This window comes from Pseudorasbora parva, chromosome 20 (assembly GCF_024679245.1).
Source record: "Pseudorasbora parva isolate DD20220531a chromosome 20, ASM2467924v1, whole genome shotgun sequence".
Classification (NCBI taxonomy): Eukaryota; Metazoa; Chordata; class Actinopteri; order Cypriniformes; family Gobionidae; genus Pseudorasbora; species Pseudorasbora parva.
In genome coordinates, this window is record NC_090191.1 from 9,561,385 (window position 1) to 9,579,728 (window position 18,344).

General features: G+C 37.3%; 1 protein-coding gene across 1 annotated transcript; it reads right to left on the reverse strand.

Annotated features, from left to right (window-relative positions):
- Positions 1 to 1,566: 1,566 nt before the first annotated feature.
- Positions 1,567 to 16,733, reverse strand: LOC137049373 (membrane-spanning 4-domains subfamily A member 4A-like). Its single transcript, XM_067427921.1, has 8 exons — positions 16,656 to 16,733; positions 16,177 to 16,360; positions 7,873 to 7,983; positions 7,713 to 7,781; positions 6,676 to 6,825; positions 6,237 to 6,350; positions 2,079 to 2,159; positions 1,567 to 1,918 (listed from the first exon to the last, which is right to left on the reverse strand). Exons 2-8 carry the CDS (start codon positions 16,333 to 16,335, stop codon positions 1,844 to 1,846), a joined length of 759 nt encoding a protein of 252 aa, XP_067284022.1. The 5' UTR covers positions 16,336 to 16,360; positions 16,656 to 16,733; the 3' UTR covers positions 1,567 to 1,843.
- Between the last annotated feature and the right edge of the window lie 1,611 nt (positions 16,734 to 18,344).

The following is an 18,344-nucleotide window of genomic DNA, read 5'->3' on the forward strand; positions in this document are numbered from 1 at the left end:
TATATATATATATATATATATATATATATATATATATATATGTATATGTATGTATATATATATATAAAATTACAGAATAACTTTTAAATATTTTATTAAATGAACTAATGAACAGTACAATCTTTTATCAACTCTCACAAAGTTTTATTCTTTCTTATCAAATGTTCAGGAAGGTTATCCTTCTGGGCATAAAGAATAAACTTTCCAAACTATTAGAATATTAATTTAAATATTCAAAGATACTTATGAGAGCTCAAAGCTTGATCTCAACATTGAAGTGACTTATGTTTTGTGAGCGACGGCAATGACAATCAAACGTGGATACACTGGTTTTAATAATTGAAACTACGAATACATACGACTAAATAAAGAATACATGTATATAGAGAATAATGAAAAGTAAAGAAAGAAGAGAAAGAGAGAAGGAAAGCAGAATGGTAATTTAACAAACAAGTAAGTCGAGAGAGTCAAGAAAGAATAATATCATCTTCAACAGGGGCACAAATCTTAAATGCATCTAAACTCGATAGAATATTGCATGGATTTATTTTGTGCTAAGTATAAGAGGATGCAAGCGAGGCTTCTAAGAGCGTTCTTTAAGCTGGAGCTTCCCTCTTCCCGAGGTCGTGTTTCCAGTCCGCTGAAAGTTTGAAAGTTGCTTGGGAGTGAGTGTTGCCGAACAAGGGAGGAAAGGAAGATCGTCTCGTCTAAGTTTTGGAGTTGACTGAGCGTACATTGCTTGTCCGTCAGTGCAACCCGATCACATGTAAATGCGTATAAATAGTACGAGTGTGCAATGCAGTGGAATGTACACGCCAAAACTCATTTTGACGTGCATATGATACGCTGTTTTTCACGTGCATATGATACACACTTTATGGTGTATATATGACGCTCTTGGGTTTCATCCAAAGCGGGTTCAGTGCTTTCTTCCGGAAACAACGGACCATATGAGATTCCAAGTCACAGTTCTTAGGTTTAGGGTAGTGGGGTGGGGGGTTCGTATGTATGACACACTCTTGGGTAGGTTTAGCGTAGTGGGGGGTTCGTATGTATAATATGCCATAAAGTGCGTATCATATGTACACGAAAAACAGTTTTGGAGTTTTGGCGTTTACATTCCACGACATTGCACACTCGTACTATTTATACGCATTTTCGTGAGATCCGGCTGGTCTGTGGCAAGCGTGAAGCTAAGAAAACTTCAAAAGGAACCAACCAACGTGACTAAGTCTCCAAGCCAGGGCCGAAGCCGCCTCATTCTCAGCAGTATTCTCAGCACTAACAATATTTTATTATACTAGTAGATGTAAAGATGAAACTATCATGTTAAACATGACTTCTGTGTCGATAAATTGAACTCAATCTACTATTGGAATTGATTTCTGGACATTGTAATGTCATTTTTTCTCCTGTCCCACCTTTTAGCAAAGTTACACCACGTCAACTGTTCAGTTGAACGGATGTAAAGAGTGGGCGATGGCAACATCTCCACCATTGCCTGTTTTATATGCTCTGCTGTATGAGACCAATGCAATACAGTAAAAGTAAAAAGTGACAAATAAGCAAAATACAGATTTTTTTTATTCTGCATACTTTATTTTACAGATTATACTGTATTAAGCAATTTGTTGTTCAATATAAGCTATCCAGTTACATTAATGATTAGACAACTTTGTTGACTTAACTAAAGTAGGAAAATCATGAATATCCGATCAAGGGATTTTGTCTTTGCCTTCGTTTTCTTTTTAATGAAAGAACATTAGAGATAATGGACAGGAAATCACTGGAAAACCCAAGTTTTCCATCTCAACTCTGTTGACTCTTGTTTTAATATCTATATTTATTTAAGTTCAGTGTATTGTGGAGGAATATCTCCAGGATTGTGATGCATGGAAGGGTTGCTGACCACAGATATCTGCAAGAAAACAACTATATGATCAGTTTCCTTTGATAATATTAAACAATTAATGCACCCATTGCTTTACACACTTACAGTTCATATATAGTGACATTACATTCAAATAATAGATTGTTTTGTGGATTTTTTTTTTTTTGAGAGTCTACAGGCTTCTCACCTCCGAGTTGTTAAGATCATGGAACTGATTGGACCTAAAACAACAGGGCTGTGGAGTTACAACTTGTGGAACAAACGGCACCTGTAGAAAAACACAAATTGAGTTTTATGCCTTCTTGTTGTGAAATGCAATATATGCAGTGACACTTTTCAGTTTCGGTATTGCAGATTTATAGACATAATGTACTTCAAATAGAGTAGAAAAAAGCAAAAGACAGAAATCCTTCTGAAATGCCCTGGCGTGGAAACTTTCATTTGGATTTCTTAAAATAATTTCACAACTGGAAAAACTACATGGCATTTCTCAGTAGATGGTAATGTTGGTGTTTGAAACAAAACATTTTTTTTTTTTGCTATTAGTAGAGACAATGTTGCTGAACACTGTTCAGAGACGCAGACTTTACCTCCATTATTAGCTCTGAAAGTATGTTTTGGAGTAAGGGATGTGTAAGAAAGTAGTTCTACAAGTGCTGCAAGTTTAACTTTTGGTCACCTTTTCACTTTATTTACATTCACATAATTTCCCAAAAAAATTGTAGAAAGAAGTTTAAAATTCTACTCTTTGTTTTTAAATCATTAAATAACCTGGCACCAAGCTATTTGTCTGAGCTACTCTGTCCACACAATCCCACACGAAATCTGAGGTCTCGTGATAAGAGACTTTTATCTGACAAGTCTGATGAGTGTGACCGACGAGTGTAAAGACTTCAACTCTTCCCTGTGCAACTCCTCCTGAGCAAGGAACCTGACAAGGCACTTGAGTATCGTTTTCCTTTCCATTATTTGTGTTCAGTTTTCTTATTTCTATCTGGCCTTTTCTCGGATCTGTATTCACCATGTGCTTTCAAATCTCTACTATTACTACTAGCACTCGCAAATAACGCTCTGTACGAGCGAGACGCTGCAATCCTAATAATTTGTGCAGTCTACCTAAATCCTCTGCTACTTTACTCTCTATTCCAATTGATCTCTGGAACTGCCAGTCTGCCGTAAACAAAGCCTACTTTATTTCATTTATTGGGACTCATTCTCAGCTCAGCCTTATGGCCCTAACTGAGACCTGGATCAAACCAGAGGACACTGCCACTCCTGCAGCCCTCTCAACTAATTTTATTTTTTCACACACCCCTCGACCAATTGGGAGGGGTGGGGGTACTGGTTTACTTATCTCAAATGATTGGAAATTTGATCCCTTACCATGTTGTAATGGTCTATCGTCCTCCAGGTCACCTCGGTAACTTTGTGGAGGAGTTGGATGTTACTTTATAGCTTCCCTGAGGATGGCACTCCACTGATTCTGCTTGGTGACTTCAACATCCATCTTGATAAACACCTAGCCACAGACTTCACCACTCTTCTGACTTCATTTGACCTTAAGTTAGTATCTAATACGGCTACAGGTAACCAATTAGACCTCGTCTACACATGCCACTTCTCAATGGACAACACTTTAGTTACTCCATTACACACCTCAGACCACTTTCTCATCACTCTTAACCTCATACTGACTCCTGACACAACACACACTCCTACACAGATTAGCTTTCAGCATAATCTATGCTCACTCTCTCCATCTCGCCTATCCACTATGGTTTCATCTTCACTCCCTCCACCTGCTCAGTTCTCAGTACTGGACACTAACAGTGCTACTGACACTCTTTGCTCCACTCTAACATCCTCCTTAGACAGTTTTTGCCCCCTTTCATCCAGACCAGCCCGCCCCACCCCATCTGCCCTCTGGCTGTCTGATGTTCTCCGTGAACATCGCTCTGGACTCAGGGCGGCAGAAAGGAAATGGCGGAAATCTAAAAACTCTACTGACCTTACCTTGTATCAGTCTCTTCTCTCTTCTTTTTCTACAAATGTCTCCACTGCTAAAACAACATAATACCACAACAAAATCAACAATTGCTCTGACTCTCGCACACTCTTTAAAACATTCTCCTCTTCTTTGTCCTCCTCCCCCTCCTTCATCAACTCTTACAGCTGATGACTTTGCATCATTTTTCACAAACAAAACAGCTCTCATCAGCAACCAGTTCTCCTCACCACAAACTGACACGCACATCTCAATAACTAACACGAACACGCTTCCATCCTAAACTCATCCTTTCCAATCACCCTACTACCTGGCCACTTGATCCTATACCCACTCACCTCCTTCAGGACTCACTCACATTGTCAACACTTCTCCTCACACGGGAACCTTTCCCACAGCATTTAAGTAGGCTCGGGTAACCCCACTGCTTAAGAAACCCTCTCTGAATCCAGCACTTTTAGAAAACTACAGACCGGTATCCCTTCTGCCTTTCATTGCAAAGGCACTTGAGCGAGTTGTGTTCATAAACTCTCTATGTTTCTTGAACAGAACAACCTCCTGGACGACAACCAATCCGGCTTCAAAAGCAGCCGCTCGACTGAGACTGCCTTGCTCTCGGTAACTGAGGCACTGAGACTGGCAAAAGCAGCTTCCAAATCCTCAGTGCTCATCCTGCTGGATCTGTCTGCTGCTTTTGACACAGTTAACCACCAGATCCTCCTGTCAACACTTAAGAAGATAGGTATCTCAGGAACTTCTCTCCAGTGGTTCAGGTCTTACCTCTCAGGTAGGTCCTACAGGGTGTCATGGAGAACTAGTGGGGTTCCCCAGGGCTCAGTGCTGGGCCACTTCTCTTCTCCATCTACATGTCATCATTAGGCTCTTCAGAAACATGGCTTCTCCTATCACTGCTATGCTGATGACACTCAACTCTACTTCTCATTTCAACCAGATGATCCTACAGTCAGTTTTCGTATCGCTGCCTGTCTGACAGACATTTCTGACTGGATGAAGGAGCATCACCTTCAACTTAATCTTGCAAAGACAGAAATACTTGTTGTCTCAACCAACCCAGCACTTCATAAAAATTTCTCCATTCAGCTTGGTTCATCAACCATAACTTCATCCAGGACAGCCAGGAACCTTGGAGTTGTGATTGATGACCATGTAAACTTCACTGACCACACTACTGCTACAGCCTGTTCCTTGCAGATTTGCCTTATACAACATTAGAAAGATTAGACCCTTCCTATCGGAACAGGCTGCACAACTTCTGGTCCAAGCTCTTGTTCTCTCCAGACTGGACTATTGTAATGCTCTTCTAGCTGGCCTTCCAGCATGCACTATCAAACCCTTGTAACTAATCCAGACTCTAATCCAACTTAAATCTTCTCTTAAATCCTACTTTTTTCTATAGCTTTTAATTCACTATGATTTTATGTCATAAATGTTGGTTCTCCTTGTTTCTTTAACTTGTGTATTGTTCAGCACTTTGGTAAGCCATGTTGGCTGTGTTTACATGTGCTATATAAATAAACCAAACTTGAAACTTGAACTTGAAGTTTAAAGCTTGATCACTTTACATGGTAAACCTTGAGGGTTTGAACATTTAAAAGTGAAGAATTTCAATATATATATACATATTTATCCTAACTTAGTAGTATTTCTTTGTTCTTCTAAAGCGTGAACACCCTTAAAAGAAACCATTTCCATTCTATATGCATACCTGAGATAGCCTAGAAATCTGGACGCACCCTAGCGGCAGCAAATCTTATTTGTAGCCAGGGTAGTCTAGCAACTCTCCGTTGGCTTGCGAGCTGGAAAAACCAAACTCTAGTCAGGCCAATCACATCGTGTGTAGAGTCTGTGGGTGGGATTAACATAATGACGGCAGAATTGCCGTGGTTCTGCATGCTACTTAAAAACAAAGAAGCTGGTGAACAGTGGACTTTCGAGTCAACTTTGGCAGCGACTCTGGAAGACTTGGAGTTGAGCTTTTCTTTGAGAAAAGAATAAGGAACAACACTGAAATCATTCTTAAGAGGGGAATATGTGTTCGGAGTTTTGCCGACCAGATACGGCGAAAATTTCATCTTCACTTCGTTTAAACTAGCTCCGCTACACCTTCTACGTTGTTCTGGTTGGTTGTAGCGCTATCCTATTGTGTGCAGAGGGAATTTGAAAGACAACCGTTTATCCCGCCCCTCGGAGTGAGCTCTGTCAATGGTGGGTGAGTTTCCAGACCCAATATCTTGTTGTGCGTCTGGCTTGTCAGGCTATACATGAGAGCTTCAGCTGACAAAAAAAGTTTGAGAACCCCTGACTTGTCACATCACTCACCTGTGGATAACAGCAGCAGACAGCTTTACAGGCAAATGCTGACAGACACATGGAGATGATAAACTCAAGGACGGCAAATACCAATGATACAGCACTGATTCCGCAGAAGAGAGTCTGAGAGAGAATTCAACATTAGCAGAAATAATAATGAGAAAATAATTGATAAATAGCACTCAGACTGGAACACTGGCTGCTCAGCAGTTCAAAATCTACCATCATTGAGGTTCTTATAGGAATACAACACAGAGTGAGTTCATGTATAACGCCTTCTTGAATTGTGAATGATCAGTAATAGTAAGAGATCTATAAACTATTTCTGAAATGTTGGGGAAAAAGACTGGACAGATGAGTGCAGATTGACTTTTGATAAGTGTACTGACCACACAGGGATCTTATTGTAGTTATGAAATAAATGTGAAAATAAAAGTTGGTGACATACCGTATACTTTCTCATAGTATAATAACAATTAGAATCGTTGCAGTCATTGTACATGTCCAATGGCCCTATACCCAAATCCAGTGAAATTATGATAAAGGAAGTGCCTGCAGTTATAGCACTGAAAATGTTCATCCCAAGTGAACCTTTCACCTGTTGGGGAAAAAAAGCAGCATAAAATAGATTAATAAATTAACAAGAATTTTAGCTTGTTAACATGTATGTAAAGATATCTGAAGTTTGATAAAAATACACTACTTGACATAAATAAAAAATATATAGCAGCATGCATCAGGGTCCAAGCAACAATGGCTCATGTGGATGTTAGATACGATTGAAATTTGTCTAAAAACTACATTACAAGTCCAGTCAATCTTCACTGATAGTTTTGGTTACAGTAAATATGCTGGTGTCCACAACTGGAAATCCTTCCTCTATCAGTTAATCCCAAAACCCTCTGCAAATATATATATATATATATATATATATATATATATATATATATATATATATATATATATATATATATATATATATATATATATATATATATATATATTTTTTTTTTTTTTTTTTTTTTTTTTTTTTTTTGAAGATATAAAATATCATAACATTTATGGGGGTATGTGGACTTGTGTTAAACAATACAATTTAGATGAATTGCATATCATGGGTTAATTTCAAGTGATTATGGAAACATCATTGTGTGTCCAGTATTTATTTTAAGGTCCTTTTTGTTTTTATTATTTATTATTTGTGGCCTTCTAGCAATTTTAAATGGTGTATTTGTTTGAACTGTTGGGATATTAGGATAATTATGGTAATAAACAATGAAAGCAAGACAAGAAGGGAAACAGGAACTGAACATAGAAACAATCATAAAAGTCCATACAAAACACAAGGCACACCACCAGGACCATGACACTAAGGAGTTTGGGTTTTCTTCAAATCAAAAATAAGGAAGGAGATATCAGTGCAAACACAATAGACTTCAGGCACCTCCAGTGCTTGGACCCCTATAATAAGTGTTGTGTACATACCAAACAGAAACTGGAGGGTGAATTCAGATTGTTTTCTGCAGCAATGGAGAGTGAGCCTGCAATAATGTACTGAGTGCAGATAGAAAGAAAAAAATCAAGACTGCTGGAATATGTAACCCGGTTATAAAAGACAACAATTAATTGTATATTTGATTCTTACAATGATAGATCCCCAGTAAGGAATACCACTATAGACAAAGATGGATTCTGCATGAACTGTTGACACGATTCCCAACAGGAGAATCAACAGCCCAATCATTATCTGGACAGTCTGTGAAGGACAAGAGAGGTTTTAATAGAGCAAGTAATACAGTTTCAATTTTGGTGAACAGTATTACTGTCACAGGGTGTTTTGGTGTAGGTTCATGTTTCATGTTCACTGTCCGGTTTTGTCATGCACTTCCTGGTTTTGTCATGTGGTCTATTGTCAAGTGATTCCATGCCCTCATGTGTTCCTGCCTCGTGTTCCTGTAGCTGTCTCATTTCAGAAGGCTGCGTCCTCCGGAGGTCGCATTTGAAGGGTGCATACGTCATAAGGCCATCTCATTTCAAAAAAGTGAGTAGGACACTTCAAACACGACCTTCGAATGCGTCCTTCTTTCACAGGATTTCGGAGTGTGCATGAGGTGTAGCCTTCGCGGCTGGAGATAAGATAAGAGATGACCCATAATTCTTTGCGTCGTCGTCAACAACCGTCATATATATTTTTTTATATTATATGCAAAAACTGCACCACTGCCAGGTATACATGCAAGCGTAGGTGTGGTGTTTATAATGTAAGTTCAAGCTTGTTTTTATTTTTAAGCTCTATTACCTCAAACAGATAGTTGTGCTTAACAGGATTACAACGCTTTAGTGCTTTTTAAACGTTTAGAACAGTACATCGCTGTCGACAAGAAACATTTCATAGTAATTTTGAAGTTATAAATAATTTTCATTCATATAACTGCCGTGAGAGCGCAACGAGGCTGAACGTGTTGGCATAGCAACGTGATACTTCCTCCTATACAGGACGTGTCCTCCGGAGGATGCAGCCTTCGAAATTTAACGAAATGAGACACAGCTTGTGTCTTGTTGTCATTGGTTTATGGGTTAATCATTGTTCACAGGTGTCCATCGCTTTGTCATTACCCCTTGTGTATTTAAGCCCTCCTGTTTGCTATAGTCTTTGTCAGTTATTAATGTTGTAACCCACGTTTGGTGCGTGGTTGTTTGTGTCAAGGTTAGTCAAGTCTTGTTTTACCAAGCCTGTTTCATGTTTTTAGTTAATTAAATAAAACTGCACTTGGGTTCATCAACCTCGCCTCCAGTGGATCAACTGTTACAATTACATGCAAAATATACATTAGCAGTTGTAGTTATGGATGTATTATTGTACAACTAAAATATCTAGATACTTTCATCTAGATACTCTTATTATCATTACAGATTAGCAAACGTTGTCGAGTACTTCACATTCTTTCCTGTCGCCAATACACTATAAACTTTTACTCTGAAAATGATAAACCTGATGATAAATAATAAATCTTAGTTTGTTGTCTTCCAGCACTCTGACAATAAATAATAAATCTTAGTTTGTCTTCCAGCACTGTCACCAAGGCATTAACCCAGCTAACAGGGAACGTTCTCAGAACGTTGGCTAACGTTATCTGAAAGTTCTCTCAAAGTTATCAAAAAAACGTTCTTCCAGTAACGTTATTAGAACTTTGTGCCAATGTTATTTGCTATTGAGAAACGTTCTAAAAACGTTAGCTATAAAACGTTATTCTTACATTGTTAGTGGAACGTTTTAAAAACGTTACTACATTAACAGAAGTATTAGTCATTACAAATTAGTCATACAGCTTTTTTCTCAAACTTCAGATACATAATTTGTATATCCAGAGACAACTTAATGACACTTAAATGCTATTTTCGTGTATATATTTATTTTTTTTACAATCAGAAGAAAAATCTAGTAAACTAATTATGTATTAAATATAAATGTAATATAAATATAAAAGTCAATTATAAAAGGGGTTTTAGCTTTTTTAAGAAAGAATAAGATGTCAATAAACAAAAGCAAGTACATTAAAGGAGAAAACAGGAATATTTTATTTGATCATACTCCACACCCTTATTAGAACGTTATTTAACGTTCTTAGAACCTAATGAGAACGTTAATACAACGTTCCACAAACTGGACATTTCAACGTTCCTAGAACGTTCAAAAACGTTTTTAGAACTTAATGGGAACGTTAGGGAAATGTTCTTATAACCTAAAATTGTTAGCTGGGAAGTCATATATATATATATATATATATGGGTGTTTCTGCAACTACGGGCACTTTTGACTATCCCAATTTTTAAAAAATCAACCTCTATGCATTTACATTTTAACCATCACAGTCTTTAATACATATAACAATGTACACAAAATTTAATGTAGTCGTTAAGATTTTAATCTGGAACATGTTCATTTTTTATGTTTTTCGGGTCATCTTTTTAAAAAGTGTCCTTACCGCAACGTTACAATAACGTTCATTTCATAATTTTTTCTTTATTCGTTTCTATAAAAAATTATTATATGTAAATAGCTTTTCAAATTGTAAGCAGTTTTCTAAATACTGATATAAAAAAAATAATATACAAAATAGGAAATTTCATGTTTTTTTCTATGCCATCTAAAAAATTTACAGTAACCTTAGATGTCAATTGTTTCCATACACACAAAATATAGCACATTTATCTTTTTATGACAGATGTTGCAATTGTAATGTGTCAATCATCTCAACTTAAGTGTTAAAATATTTTTTTGCAAATAAAAATGTGAAAAAAAATAGAAATAGAGCAGTGCTGCGGTAATGACATCTTGTGTCGGTAAGGACACAATGTTAAAGTGCCACGAAATCAAAAACAGGCTAGAGAACAACAGTAAAAGAAACAGGGGGAAAAAATCAGGTATTGCATGCAAGATAGTTGCAGTTTTGCAGTAAATAACTCTTTTAATTAACTATTTTAACTGCTTCAAAAACATTGTCTCCTAAAGTTGATGTTGCACAAACCTTAGTAATACAATAAACGAACACAAACGCATAACACTAACAACATCTCACCACAACATTACATTTTTGTACCATACCAAATTATTTCTCATTTCAGACTGAGAAGTAATCTCATTGCAACATTTATGCTTCTGGTACATGTACATGTAACTAATTAAAATGAGAACAGAGTTCCTTCCAAACTGAGTCAGCAAGCTTCATGTGTCTTGCTGTCACTGGTTGTGGTTCTGGCACAAGCCCAATGACATTCTCATGAGTGTACCAGATCACATCATCCTTCATTGGCCAAAAAAACCTATTGGCCCCAACCCTGTGCATTGTTTTGACCAAAGCACAACTTTGAGTATCAACATCTTGGATGATGCCTGGATATGGGTCATTGTCATACACAACGACACACCATTTACCAATCAGCCCCTCGTTGACATCAGAAATCTTTTTTATCACACTGACTTCCTGGAATGACAGATGATGCTGATGGAGGGCTCCTGTGGAAGGCTCAGATGCACAAGTAAAGGTGACGCACTGTGGGCTGAAGCAGTTGCATGGATCTGGGTTTCTGCAGAAGCAGCTCAGCACTCTCCACATGATTTGCCCAGAGACTGATGTGTGGATCTGAAAAATATAGTGTTTTGGCTACTTGCTAGAATATTCTGCACAATTTTCAAACATCTTAGCCACAGGACAGAGTCAATAATTCTAATTAAAGTCTACTGAAAGTATTTGTTGCCATCCATCTATAAAATGAATAGTTATTCAAAATATCCATTACATTTAATGATCAGGCATTATTACATACCTGATGGATCTTCATGGTGCCTTTAACTGTCTGCAGATCATCAATCAGGGATCTCTCAACCTCTGATATTTCCTCATCTGTGACATTGAAGAGTGTCACAGATGACTTGACCTCTGAAAGCTTCTCATACAATTTGGCCCCATTCTGTATGTCCACCCCCTTTGCCACTAGGGCATCTGCCGTCCTCTTTACTGCTGCACCCACACCATCTGCAGGTCCCTTGCCATGGCCTGCTTCAAGGAAATTCCATGTTACTCGTTTGAATCCCATCTTGAAGGGCTCTGTTGACAGAAAGAAGAAGTTCTTCTTGGACCGATACTGTGTGGTTGGTCCATCACTGACCAAGTTAAGTACTTTTATGCTTGGGTTATTCTCCTTCAGATGGTGCAGAACAGGTCTGAGATGTGCCCATATGGCGGAAGGGTCATGGCGGAAAGAGGATGAAAGAGTGCAATATGAAGACTGTGCTCCCTTGATGTAGGCCACAACTGTGTGTAGGCTCACCTGTTGATGAGAATCCCCAAAGTGTACAGCCTGTATTTCACTTGCATATTTACAGAGGTAGTTTTCTGCAAAATCAACATGCAGTAACATCTCATGTTCGGTCAGATTCTCCTTCAGCTCTCTCAAGGTAGCATACTGGTGCTTGATGTTGTATATGTGCCGTCCTATTTTTGCCTGCAGCAGTTCGGAGAAGTCATCATTGAGGCTTTTAATGGTTCCATAAACCTTGACCTTTGTTGTTAAATGGACAGTAAATTTCTCTGTCCTGCCATCTTTTGTTTTTTTCTCTCTCTCCTCCACTTTGTTTTGCCACTGATGCCACCACGTCTGACTCTCTCCTTCAAATGGCAGATTTTGCACTGCTTTATTCTTGCATATGGAGCATTCCCTGTACATGCACTCTTTTGATGGAGTACAACATATGGACAGCATCAAGTCTTTAACCTTGCTTGTCAGCAATACACTTTGCTGGAATAGCTTGTCCGCCATAAACTGTACATTTTCACACAATTTACAGAGACATGTTTCCCTGTCTTTGAATGATGGATGTACAACCCAAAATGGTTTTCTCTTGCAAAATTCAGTGTAGGAGATTTTGATGTTTGGGTTCTCTGCTTTGAACTTTAGGTAAAGATTCTTAAGTGAATCAGAGAGAAGGCGCTTCTGGATTTTCAGTTTCTTCCTAGTTATTGTATCCCGTTTTCCTGTGGTAGCCCTGCTGTTGTCATCCCTTTCAAGAAAATGTGCCAATGTTATTTCATCTGCATTGGTGATCACATTTGATTGTTGTTTCCTGTGATATTCCAGAGAGTTTGGCCTCTTTTGATTGGCTCTCATCATCTTTTGTGAAAACCCAAACTCTTGGTGTGCATATTTTCCGAGACGATATTTCTTAATGATCTTTCCTGCAATCACTTTTGAAAGGATTTGCTTCTCCTTGGGGTTGGTCAGTGACTTGTGACCCTCTTTTATCTCTGACATTATGACATTATGGAACAGTAAGACCCGTTTAATTTGGTGCTGGGATGTACGAATCTGGTGGCGAGCTTTGGTTTGGGGTGAGTCTGTTGGGGACAGTTTTTTTGAAAGCCTGAAACAGCGCTTCCTGTATTTTTCCACTGAGGCCACTGCCTTCTTTAGCTTGTACTTTGCATCTCTGAGTTCGCAGTACATCTTCGATTGACTCTTTTTTACTTTTTTACGCCCCCTCTTAAAAGCAGCTTCCACATTAGGTAAAGGTTCTAATGGAGCGGCAAGTAAGTCCTCATCAGATGGGGATATTGGTGGTGTGTTTGTTGATACAAACTGATTTGAGGCATTCAGTACTTTTTGTTTTTCCCTCTGGTTTCGTTTATTTATCCTCCACTGCCTTCTTTTCAGGTTTGTCTCTCTTTTTGTTAGCTGGGAGACAGTTTTTATCTGCCCACTTTGCTTTCTCTTTTTGTAGCGCTCTTTTTCCCTCTGCAGATAGTCTGCATATCTCTCTGGGTCTTTTTTCATTTCCTCTCTGCATTTTTTTGATCGTATTGTTGAATTTATTGTTGAATTTGGTCTCATCTAGGATTAAACAATGGCATGTTAATAATAATAATAATAATAATAATAATAATAATAATATATATATATATATATATATATATATATATATATATATATATATATATATATATACTTCAGTAGTAATACTGTCATTTAATTTGAAAAAGAATGTAAAGTAAACCTTGAATTTGTCTTTACCGCGACACAAGGTCTTTACCGCAACACCTAAATTTGCTGCGGTAAAGACATGTTGCGGTAATGACATTTTTGCTAATATTTTAGCTAATTGCAGCTAGCAAAGCCTACTACATTAGTTTTGACTCTTAGCATCTTAATATACATTAATTCAACAGTAATATGCATTTATTTTTAAAATGTAGTTCAAAATACACAGTTATTAAGCTGAATGGTAAGGACGCACAATAAATACTAGAGCAGAAAAGATAATATTTACCTTATTTTTTGGCATCTTCTGAGTGAGGTAGTGTGGTGGCCCAGTCTGTCAGCAATGTGCTCAAGTGATAATTTCTGTTTCCATAGAAACTAGACTTGTTTGTGTTTGATGACATTTCATAATAAAAGTTTTTTTTCATTGTTGCGGTAAGGACTCAAAAGTGTGGGACAGGCACATTTAGTTTAAAAAATCATAAAAATGATCAGTAAATAATACAAAGAATTTTAAGATGATTTAAATGAATCTGTATATTAAACAATTCCATTTGAAATAATGTCAAATTTTAATTAAATTAGCTTATGTTATGTATCTCAACATTGAGACCACAGGTGTGGGACATTAACAAAAATGGTGTTTTGAGCTATAAATGCTTCATAATATTATATTAAATCACATTCATCAGTAATTATATTTTTTGTCAAGGTGTGTAATGGCACTGTGAATATATTTATAAAGCATCATATGACAAATTTCAACATAAATCTAAAATTTCACTGCTGGGACTTAAAAGTGCCCGTAGTTGCAGAAACACCCATATATATATATATATATATATATATATATATATATATATATATATATATATATATATATATATATATATATATATATATTAGGGATGGGACGAAATATCGTTTGACAAAATATCGCGATACAAACCGTGACGAAACGCATCGAGGTCGAAAAAAAATGGATCGCGAAATAAAGATAGATGGCACTGCTGCATGATTTGCGTAGTATATTAATAATTTTGTGTGTGTGTGTGTGTGTGTGTGTATGGGGCAGACATAACAAAACGCAGCGCAGCGCGCATTTTCTGTTTGATCTGAGGCATACCGTAGTTGGAAAAAGTGAGAACAGTCAGACAAAGGATGTAGCAGCAAACATTAATAGGAAAAGAAAATGGTTGACATTAGCATTAATATTCTAAACCAAAAATGCAGTTATTGCCTACATAAACTACCATATTTTAACTTTTATTAGACTCCAGAAAGAAAAGGGCGTTTTTTCACTGAGCACATTCTCTGCAGTCTGAGTGCGATGCACTGCAGCTCACTCTCGCTCATGTCTGAGGTAAATCATTAACACCATCACCGCTTACAGTACACCTGTTTTATTGAACTAAATACATTACAATCGGCTAAAACGAATGCACAGGTTACTTTCCTGAACAAGCGCATTCCCGAGTCGTCCGTGTTCTTCACACTGTCCACGTGAATCGCGGCCCAGTTCGCGCACACACGCAAAATACCGGCAGTTCAACAGGGAATGCGGATCTCTTAAAGGGGCCGCACTATATTCCTACTCGTGGAATATGGACCTCCTCCAGGTATGGTGTGGTTCTGGTTCGCTCACTGGTACACATTAACAATTTTTCATACGAACTTTGCCCTGTTCTAAATTAAACTGCCAGTGTAAAAACTCCCTTTATATTGTTAAAATGAGAGAAATCACTACTTACTCATTATTTTTAAGTTTAGGCTTAAGAGACATGAACAGTTTTTAGATAAACATATCTATGACCTTTGATTTGTCTAGTCTTCATGCTGTATTGATTATTAGTATGTATGGTATGCAAGTATGGTTTCAGTAATAATAAATGTACATTTGCATAAAGCATGCATATTTGTCCATACCTATGTTGATTAGAGTATTAAAAACTTAATTTAAGATACATTTACAATTGCTAAAAAGGTGCGATTAAATTGCGATTAATCACGAGTTAACTCATGACAATCATGCAGTTAATCGCGATTCAATATTTTAATCGATTGACATCCCTACAGTGCCCTCCACTATTATTGGCACCCCTGTTTAAAATGTGGTCGCAGACTTCTAAAAATTCTCCTTTTTTTAAAAAACATTATAGAACCAAAATGCAAAAAAAGAGAAAAATCCTACCTTTCGTTTAAGTACATTACTTAGGTGGTAAAAAAAAAAAAAATCGTATCGTAACCCTGGCATATCGAGGTGCATCGTATCGTGAGTTTAAGTGTATCGTCCCATCCCTAATATATATATATATATATATATATATATATATATATATATATATATATATATATATATATATATATACCACACATAAAAATCAGTTATTAGGGTTTATGCACAATTTCTCACCCCAAGTGCTTTTGGTTGGCCTTTCAGAAATGCCTTAAGTCCATGAAGAGGTGAAACTACTGCCGTCTGTTGTCCATGAAAAGGAGCATTTGTCCCAATTGGTGGTTGAAACTGGAGGACAACCGTTGAAGAGTTCACGGGTATGACAGTGTGAGACATTGTTTTTTATGAATCTGAAATTGACCTGTAAAAAAATCATAGGAAATCAACGCTTCATTCGTGTCTGGTGTGAATGCACATTAGACCTAAAAACCAGAGAATATGCTGTATTATAAACTGACCCACATCATTCAGAATTAAGGCATTAAACAGATCCTCTTTTCCAAAGACAACAAAAGTGCCCTACCAACCAATATAGAGGAAATTCAATAATTAATACAATTAATAAATATATTAATAAAATGCACACAACACAAATATAGGCATCTGTATAAAGATAGTCCAGATAGTCAGTGTAAGTGCATCATTTTTTGTTTTACCGGAAAAAGTCTTCTCTTCAGTTCGTTCACCGCACTTTGCTCTGTTGTCATAAGAGTAACTGCTGATACCGTTTCCCAGAATGAACAAGAAGCAGGAAGCAAGGTGGAGCTTAGGTAGTTAGGAGCTGCCCCTTTAGTAAGATAATAAAACCATAAAAGACAATATTTAACTTAATTACTCATAAATGTGTTAGTCTTGTATTTCATAGCAAGTAATCTGCATAGTGGCCTGGAAACTGGCTTGTAAATATTATATGTAGCAGTAGCTGCTTTCTATCTCTATCTGTTTTTCCTATCTGCTTCGCTTTGTCATCTGCTTTATTGTATATAATTGGACCAGATACTGTGAGCATTATCTTGTTCCTGGGAGCTGAGGGATACGAGACATGCTGTTGGACTAGACCAGCAGATTTGTGTTGTTACCTCGTCTTTTGCTGCTCTTGTGTCAACGCAGTGTCTGTTTGTTCATTAACTGTTAAAGCTACACTGTGTAACTTTTTTAGTTTATTCTTAGCTAAAACACTTCTTTCAAAAATATATGTGCTCAATAATGTATATTTACTTCTTTCAAGTAATAAAGTATTCTCGTAAGTTTATAATATGCCATTGAAAATACATACGGGTGAGGGGTTCGAATGCTGGTTGCCATGTTGTCCCTCCATCTTGAAAGTACATTAGCCAAAGAGGGACACACCCATAAATTCAAGCTTCGCCTTTCGCGTTTTAACACTCGATGGCACCGTGTCGAATGATAAGAGGGGGATTGCCATGTTAATCTTGGACTAAATCTAGGAGTTAAAACGAAATCAGAATTGAGAGAAACAGAAACTATTATTCACTGGATGGTCATATACCTTTACACCGCTAGATGGGGGAAAATATCACACAGTGGAGCTTTAATATTCACAGTGTTTGACACTCGATCAGCTGGACCGTTGGTTTGGGCCTGTGGCGCGGTGTCTTCACTTTTGATTGTAAATGTGCCGTGAGTAAAAACCTTGATACAGATGCTGCTTGATAATTAAATAATGGGCAGCCAATATTGTACTAGTCTTTCACCAACATTTGTAGTGTATGCAGTGATGTCTCTAGTTAATTATGGCCTACAACACTCGTATTAATGCAACAAATCAGAAATAATTAGACCGAAAACATTCCCAGGGAGCAGAGGCTTCAGCAAAACGACTCCCAGATCGGGTGGAAACCTACAACAATCGGTATCCATATCTGTCTAACCTGTGCTAATGTAAAGAGATGATGAATTGAGAAATCAACTTTCCCTTGAGCTTTTGATATATAAAAGGTCATGGTAATATAAGAATATCCTGTAAGTTTCAGAGCTGAAAACTTCCTTGTTAGTCAAAGAAAAGCTTTTATATACATCAGGCTCAGCAAACGGTCCTGTGCGTCATTCTTAGGAATGTGTGATACTTCATTTATTTTTAATGAATTTCCAGCCAGTGTTGGGAGTAACGCATTACAAAAGTAATACATTACAGTAATACAGCCCAGATAACAGTGTTGTCACATCACACTTTGATTAACCGGTGGGAAAATGTCCACACCGTCACATCTCTACTGTACATTTGCGAGATCGATGCGCATTGCTTAGAGTTTATCAGAGATAAGCACAAGGACGTAGCTAGTCAAATACAACCTTTGTCTAAAACCAAAATAACTATCGATGAC

What these genes read in the sequence shown, in the direction of transcription:
- LOC137049373 (XM_067427921.1), bottom strand. Translation starts at nt 16,335, where the DNA reads ATGTCTCACACTGTCATACCCGTGAACTCTTCAACGGTTGTCCTCCAG. An exon ending in GCCAACCAAAAGCACTTGGG is followed by an intron (nt 7,984 to 16,176) that starts GTGAGAAATTGT and finishes TGTCCTTCACAG; the next exon opens with ACTGTCCAGATAATGATTGG. An exon ending in ATGATCTTAACAACTCGGAG is followed by an intron (nt 1,919 to 2,078) that starts GTGAGAAGCCTG and finishes GTTTTCTTGCAG; the next exon opens with ATATCTGTGGTCAGCAACCC.